Raw genomic sequence first — 7,615 nt, 5'->3', positions numbered from 1 at the left:
ATCGATGATTTATATCAACTATCGATTAATACAATTAATACGATGCGCTAACACGCGAATGGCAGCTGTGTTGCTCCAATATTCTTACATAGTGACATCGCTTATTTATATCTCAATTCTTTTTGGTCAAGAGGGACGAAATACATATTTAAACTAAATATGATTTATATATTTTTATTGGGGAAGTTGGGCACCTGTCATAGGTGATGCGCACCTGTGACAAGTCGCAGGTAAGTAAATATACCATCGCTAAATTGCACCAGTTCATTGGATCATTTGTACCAGTTCTTTCGCGTCTATTTGGTACGCAAACAGTAAAAGCAAAAAAAAAAAAAAAAAACAATTTTTACTATTTTTCTACGTTTTATAAATGAATACAAAACAATAAATAATGCTTTAAAGCATAGTTTTAACTGAATTAAAAGCGAACCGTGTACTTGGTGCACACTTGCCTGGCCCGCGAAAAATCCAATCAGAAAACGAAAAGGCCAGCACGAGCACAAAATGGAAAGGTAGGTCAAAGAGTGAGCGCGCCCAGCGTACAGAGTGTACATGCCCGAAATAAAAAACGCTCGCCTGAAGGGTATTAGTGTTATTAAACATGTGAAAATAGTGAAAATTTCAATTAGCCCATAACCTCAAAAGAGTTTTGGTTTTCGCTGCTGTTATAATGTGAGTGCCTAAGTATATGTGCCCGTATGCGTGTATGAGTGTATATGTAAGCATGTGTGTATGTGTGAGTGTGTGTGTGTGTGTCCGAGTGGCGCGTTGTGAAGACGTCGACGTCGACTGAAAGTGGTTGTCGCTCGTCGACGAAGAGGGCGACGAGCAGCAGGGCCGCGGACAAGGTGAGAAGCGCGAGCGCGAACGTGAACGTGAACGACAAGATCGAATGTGGAAAAACTACTTTAGAGTGGACTTCGAAAATACGAAAAATATCGTTCTGCATGTCGCCGCCAAATATAAAAATTCAAAAGGACGACCGCGGCAGACGGCCAGGCTAATAAACTTTCCCATCTGCATAAAAACTATCGAGTAATGCTGATGAAAAACACATGTAATTCGCGAGAAAGTAACACGCTGTCAGTTCGCCCCAAAACGTGAATGTGTGTGAGTGCTTGATTGCGTGTGTAAGTGGAAGTATGTGAGAGTGTATGTGTTTGCGAGTGGAAGTATGTTTGTATGAGAGAGTGGGGGAAACGGCGACAACAGCAACAGCAGCAGCGGCGGCGGCGGTGGCAGCGGCAGCAATTGGAACGTGGAACCTGTCGGCGCACGTAAAAACCAGAGCCAAAAATTCAAATTACATGCATTGGGCGCGTTTTCAAATGCATAATCGCTAACACTCTTATAATTTATGCTAAACACTCGTTAGAGAGCAGAACTCTTTGCCATAACAATGGCCGTAAGCAGACACCGAACACCAGGCGAACCAATTTGATGAATAATTTAAATGGAATTATAATTTCTTAACATTTCGCAGTTAGCTTGGGAATTCCTCACATATTTTTGCATACGAAAAAGGCGAATAACATGTAAAGATGCCGACACAAACTATTCACTCACTCGCGCTCAATCAGAGCTGAGCGAAATCACTGAGTGTGATCGCCGATCACTGTGACATTTGTGCTCGATATCTAAATAAGTTGTCAAACTCGTTCAGCACAGAGAATTGTTTATACCCTTGCTAGGCATGCTGATGCCATGCCAATAACAACAAACAATTATTTACCTAACTGTAACAGTCAGCTGTTGCACCCAAATGAACCTATCGATATTAGTCACTGTTGCTTATCACAGTCACAGTGCCAGACGTAATCACAGCTCTGCTCATCTCTAATCTCACGCACTCTCTTTTTCTTTCTCTCCCTCTCTCTTTTTCTTTCTCTCTATCTCTCTCTCCCTCTCTCTCTCTCTGTCGCAGGCACTAACTAATACAACAACAAGAGCAGCAGAAACCACAATCAGGCCAGCCAGCATGTCGTGGCATTTGTGAGCAGCGCGCCAAAAACTTGTCACGAAGTTTCTTGTTATTGACGTACGCTCCCGCGCTTCGAGCCGCACTTCCCCCGTCCCCCCTCCACGCACACACACAAATACATACATATACACATATAGATTCACACCCACACATATACATATACCCACCCAGTTCTGACGTCCTTAAGTGCTTAGCTGGAGAGAAAGAGGAGGCTTATGATGCATATCAAGAGCCTGCCACACGCACATCAGGCCGCTGCGGCAATGAGCAATTGCGACATTGTGATTGTTGCCGCGCAACCGCAGACCACGAGCGCCAACAACAACAACAATGACACTGTTACACAGGCCAGCCATGTCAGCCATGTGGCAGCTGTGGCGCATGCACAGCACCAACAGCAACAGCAGCAGCAACAACAACAGCAGCAACAACAACAACAGCAGCAGCAGCAGCAGCAACAACAGCAGCAGCAACAACAACAGCAGCAGCAACAACAACAGCAGCAGCAGCAACAACAACAACAGCAGCAGCAACAACAACAACAGCAGCAGCAACAACACAATCAACAGCAACAACAGCCGCCCGCGCCCACAGATGTATCCCTTCCCTTCATGCATTTGAGCGGAATTTCAGCGGAGGCTCACAGTGCCGCTCAAGCGGCCGCAATGGCAGCTGCGCAGGCCGCGGCAGCGCAAGCCGCCGCTGCGGATCAACAGCAGCCAACAGCACAACCTGCACCACCAACGTCGCACACGCTGGCCCATCTCGTGGCCAATGCTACGCACAGTCCCACGCTTGGTGAGACGCACTACGTCACCAACGGCCACTCAAACAATGAGCATTCGGGCGAGGGCAACGGATCGAGCGGCAGCGGTGGCGGCCGGGAACCAGAAAAGCCGTTCCATTGCACGGTGTGCGATAGACGATTTCGCCAGCTGAGCACACTGACCAACCACGTAAAGATCCATACGGGCGAGAAGCCCTACAAATGCAATGTGTGTGATAAGACGTTCCGTCAATCGTCGACACTGACGAATCATTTGAAAATTCATACCGGCGAAAAACCGTACAACTGCAACTACTGTCCCAAGCATTTCCGTCAGCTGAGCACATTGGCCAATCATGTCAAGATTCATACGGGTGAGCGTACATTTTGTGTGGCACTTCTGATCGCCAGCTAATTCTAGCCTCTTTTGCAGGTGAAAAGCCGTTCGAATGCGTGATATGCAAGAAACAATTCCGGCAATCGAGCACGCTCAACAATCACATAAAGATCCATGTCATGGACAAGGTCTACGTTCCTGTCAAGATCAAAACGGAGGAGGACGAGGGGTGACTAGGACGCATGGCGTTGGCGCAACATCATCATCTCCAGCAGCAGCAGCAGCAACAACAGCAACAGCAGCAGCAACAACATCAACAGTCGTCAACGCCATCCCAACAACAGCAACAACAACAACACCACCTCGAACATCAGCGTGGAGTTACCATTACGACGCTCCCGTCTACTACGACAGTGGCGCAACATCAGCAACAACAACAACAGCAACAGCAGCAACAATCGCATCTACAGCCCTCGCATGGCAATGGCAGCTCGCCGCATCATCATTTCAATGTAGCCGCCTTGGGTGATTTATCCGGGGCGATGCAACTGGGCGCCGTAACGGCCGATGGTAATTTTGTGACCATGGGCGGCGTTGTAGTTGGTCGCATTCAGCATCCGCGCAGCGAGGAGCTGCATCATCTGGGCGTCATCAAAGTGGAATCGCCAACAAATGGCATTGTCAATGTGGCAGCGGCTGCCCAACGTGACGGATGAGTCGATAGGCTGCTCCTCGAGCCAATGCTCAAGGAGCTCGTTGAGCTGAATGATATTGCGTATGTGGAACTGGAGCACGATCAGCCGCAACAGCAACAGCAGCAACGACGACGACGGCGACGTCGCCACGAAACATAGACTGTCAACTGGCTATTGTTGTCGTTGTTGTCGCTGTTGTCGTTGTTGTTGCTTTCGGTGTATACGCTTACGTTGTTGTTAGTTGTTTAATTGTAGCGAAACCTTGTTGTTGTTAAGATTTAATCGTAACTGAGAACTTACCGAGATGAATTATCAGGCTCAACGCTGGCTAGCACTCATCGATTTCTAGCTCTTGAGTCTTAGCGGAAAAGTATGTGTTATATAAGCGTATTAGAAAACTGAGATGTTAGCTGCAGCTAAGCCTGAATATGTATAGCAAAACGCTTCAATAGTAGCTAAAAGAGAGGATATCGTAACCAACAGCAGCTAGCGCTCCATGGCCTAAAAAGCAAAACGAATGATCAGAAATAGAAAGCACTCAACTTACACACACATACACACACGCATTCACAATCACTTAACGAGGCAATAGGTTTACAACAAGCTCCCTCTCAACCTTCTAACTATACATATACACACACATATACATTTAATAGCTAACTAACTGTAACTGGTAGCGCAAAACTCCTAAACAAAAAACAAAAAATAGAAAGAAAGAAAGAATGAAGTTCATTGATAAGCAAAAAGTCATTTCGTTTAAGTTGAAAGTTAAAGAAAAAATAAATAAAAACAAAAGAAAAAATGCTTCACAAAGTGCAAACAAAAAGATTAAGGAACACTAGAAATGTTTTTAAAGATTTGTTATATATATATTTACATATACCGATACGAGAGAAAAACCAGGAACTTTAATTCAAATTTTCAATTTCAAATTGTTCTTTAGCATTTAAACGTTTAAGAGATTGTTGTAAATTGTTTTAGTACGAAATTGATTCTGCTGCATTCGCTGGAAAACACATTGACTTAGTCAACGTTGCCCAATGTCTTAATTTACTTTTGTAAAACATTAAACGCAAAAAAAAGCTAGAATAATTATAATACTTATTTTCAGTAAAATTGTAAAGCAAAATTGTAAAAATTGCAGCCATCTTAATAGGTCTTTGCTCCAAGGGCCTAACAAATCCAATTTGTTTTTAATTCTAGCCTAATTATTTAAACATTGTTCTAAGCAAACCCCAATACACACAATACACATCTAAACGAAATTTTCAAATACCTTAAATGGCAGCAGAAACAACCTATACTACATATATATCTCCCTATATATATACATAAATGCTATGTAGACATTAGTTAACCTTAGTTCTTAAAAACTTGAAAGTGAGTTTTTGTTAATTTTAATTCTAAATTTACACGTTATAGTTTTATTTTGAAAAAGAATCAATTACAAAACAAGCAAAAATATACAAAATTCAACTTTTTAATACTAGTTAAATGGAGTTACAGACACACACACACACCCACACACAAACTATTAATAATGCTAATGTTAAACATGTAATAGAAAGCAACAAAGTTTTGTACAAAGTCCAACTCCAATTTTTTGTATGTATAAAAAAAGTGACAGACGGAGAGAACCTAAAAAAAAAAAAAAAAAAAAAAAAAACACACAAAACAAAGTACGAAAATATTATTTTCTAAAAATATAAAATTTTGTCTTATTTTATTTTTACATTTAAATATAACTGTTTATTTGCTGTCCAGCTTTAAGTTTTCTACGCCGACTGAAGTTTTACAACAATTTTGTGCATTACTCAACACTGAAAGTTTAAAAAATTTGCAGAAAAAATATTTTTGTTATTTTTGCATAAAGTTCCTATATATTTTTGGGCACGCAACTAACAAAATACAAATTCCAATGTATACGAAAATATGATTTCGAAAAACAAACACAAAAACAAAAATTATGATACATAAATGCATATAAGTAAATAAATAAATGTTGATAAATGTGTAGTGTTAAAAAGTGAAGAAGACGAAAAAGTAACAACAACAAATGTAGTTAAATATAAGAGCTAAGATATATATATATTCTAAATAATGCTTAAAGATGGTTTAGCAATGTTAAAGCAAACAGAAACAGAAAACGAAAAAGAAAAACCAACCACATTTGCTGGGTTCCATATTTTCATATTTTCATATGCAGTTAATAGAGAAAATGCTTTGCATTGGCTTTTTGTATAGGGTAAAAGGGGAGGACGTGGAGAAGGAGAAGAAATGAATTTAATACGAAGCGAACTGAGTTAAGCAAGAAAAAGAAATATATAAGTGAATAATTTCCAATTTGGCAAACTTACGATACACAAGCTAATTTGAATTGTTTTTAACAGTTGAAAGCTTGCAACGTTTCTGATTAGAGAGCAATGGCAGATTCTCATTTAGCAGGCAACGCCTTGAATCAATATTAAAACTAATAAATTGGGTAAAATATTATAAATGGCACACCATCTAAAGTTAAACTATTCAATATTCTTTTATTTGTTTCCCCATCATTAACTAAGTTTCCCATTCAGAATCTTATTAGCAATACGTATGCTTACCTGCCAGCTGCTTTCTCAGTTTCTGATCAGATTTTAAATGAGAGAATTGGAGTCGTAGTGAGATTAGCAATTAAGCGCGCCTAATTTAAATAGTTGTGTGTACAAGCAAATGAATTTAGACATAAAATGAACATAGGAAACAAAACAACCAGTAACAAAGCGAATTGCTTAAAAACAAAACCGAAAAAACGACACGATAATATTGTATAATTATACAAAAAAAAAAAAAAAAAAGAAGGAAAATGCTATGTACTTATATTTATATGTATATATTTGCATACATATGTATGTGTATGTGCAGTAGCTGTATTTATATGTAAATGTGTATGTAATTGTGTATTTAGTTAAAAAGAAAAAACAAAATATATATACATATGTATATTTGCAAAAATGGAAAACACGAATGACAAGGGACAAAGAAATATACGGCAGTATGGAAAAGCAAGCAATCGAGTGAATTTTTAATGGAAGCTGTTATTTTCTGGATAATATTGATTTTAATTGTTATTTTCAATGTTTAAATTTTCGAAAATATTCGATAATAAATTTTGGTATTTATTCATAGCGAATCACTTACCGACACGCGATATTTCTATTCGATAAGTTTCATACATGGTAGTTGCTCGTCTGCTCGTGAACGACCCCTTGATAAGAAGTCGCTGATTTTTAAGCAAACGTTCTGCCAATTTTGCAATCAAGTTAATAGTTAACAATGTTCCGCCTACAACAATCACAGCCCGACCCCGCAGAGGAACAGAAGCGAGTTGCCGCTGAGGTGCGAAACAACTTTATTATGTTTGGAGCGCTATGCATAGCTATTCGACTTGGTAAGCAAAGAAATCATGATTGGCTTATGTAAATACAAGTGTTTGATTTTGTATAAAAACAGCTCCAATTGTACTGCAACACCTGAAGAATGCGTAGATGTAAGGTATTTGGAACTAGATGAAGGGCGCTACATACTAATATAACATGTAAAGATGCATTTAGCTCTTAAGCACGTGCATCATATGCGGCGGCTTCTCAATTACTTTTAATGAGCCAAAAGAGAATCAATGTGGACTATGCACACAACCTTAGTGCTTCTAATAAACAGCAACTGTAACTGTATTGTAGTTAAGTCGTTTCAAACTAATAAATGAAATAAAAGCACAATTATATTAATATGAATGTTAAGCATGCAACGATTGTTCTTCATATCTATATCGATATTTTTATGCAACATCGCAAGCTGCA

The 7,615-nt window shown here is 39.6% G+C and overlaps 3 protein-coding genes across 3 annotated transcripts; all 3 read left to right on the top strand.

Annotated features, from left to right (window-relative positions):
- Window positions 1-257: 257 nt before the first annotated feature.
- Aef1 (Adult enhancer factor 1) lies at window positions 258-3,317 on the top strand. The gene is made up of 3 exons (XM_089467301.1): window positions 258-512; window positions 1,925-3,121; window positions 3,181-3,317. The coding sequence occupies exons 2-3, from the start codon at window positions 2,197-2,199 to the stop codon at window positions 3,315-3,317; spliced, it is 1,062 nt and encodes a 353-aa protein (XP_089323427.1). The 5' UTR covers window positions 258-512; window positions 1,925-2,196.
- Window positions 3,318-3,326: 9 nt separating this feature from the next.
- LOC149269157 (uncharacterized) lies at window positions 3,327-6,301 on the top strand. The gene has a single exon (XM_089467306.1). It carries the CDS (start codon window positions 3,327-3,329, stop codon window positions 3,798-3,800), a length of 474 nt encoding a protein of 157 aa, XP_089323432.1. The 3' UTR covers window positions 3,801-6,301.
- A 675-nt stretch (window positions 6,302-6,976) lies between these two features.
- Window positions 6,977-7,534, top strand: LOC108613724 (uncharacterized). Its single transcript, XM_018007369.2, has 2 exons — window positions 6,977-7,206; window positions 7,269-7,534. The coding sequence occupies exons 1-2, from the start codon at window positions 7,092-7,094 to the stop codon at window positions 7,301-7,303; spliced, it is 150 nt and encodes a 49-aa protein (XP_017862858.1). The 5' UTR covers window positions 6,977-7,091; the 3' UTR covers window positions 7,304-7,534.
- The last annotated feature ends 81 nt before the right edge of the window (window positions 7,535-7,615 follow it).

This window comes from Drosophila arizonae, chromosome 4 (genome assembly GCF_054131065.1).
Source record: "Drosophila arizonae isolate 15081-1271.41 chromosome 4, UAZ_ARI_1.0, whole genome shotgun sequence".
Lineage (NCBI taxonomy): Eukaryota > Metazoa > Arthropoda > Insecta > Diptera > Drosophilidae > Drosophila > Drosophila arizonae.
This window is presented reverse-complemented; position numbering and strand designations above follow the sequence as displayed.

Bases quoted from the DNA above. Each gene is read 5' to 3' on its own strand.
- LOC108613724 (XM_018007369.2), top strand. From the start codon at position 7,092: ATGTTCCGCCTACAACAATCACAGCCCGACCCCGCAGAGGAACAGAAG. The intron at 7,207-7,268 runs GTAAGCAAAGAA...GTATAAAAACAG, and splicing joins ATGCATAGCTATTCGACTTG to CTCCAATTGTACTGCAACAC.
- Aef1 (XM_089467301.1), top strand. From the start codon at position 2,197: ATGATGCATATCAAGAGCCTGCCACACGCACATCAGGCCGCTGCGGCA. The intron at 3,122-3,180 runs GTGAGCGTACAT...CCTCTTTTGCAG, and splicing joins TCATGTCAAGATTCATACGG to GTGAAAAGCCGTTCGAATGC.
- LOC149269157 (XM_089467306.1), top strand. From the start codon at position 3,327: ATGGCGTTGGCGCAACATCATCATCTCCAGCAGCAGCAGCAGCAACAA.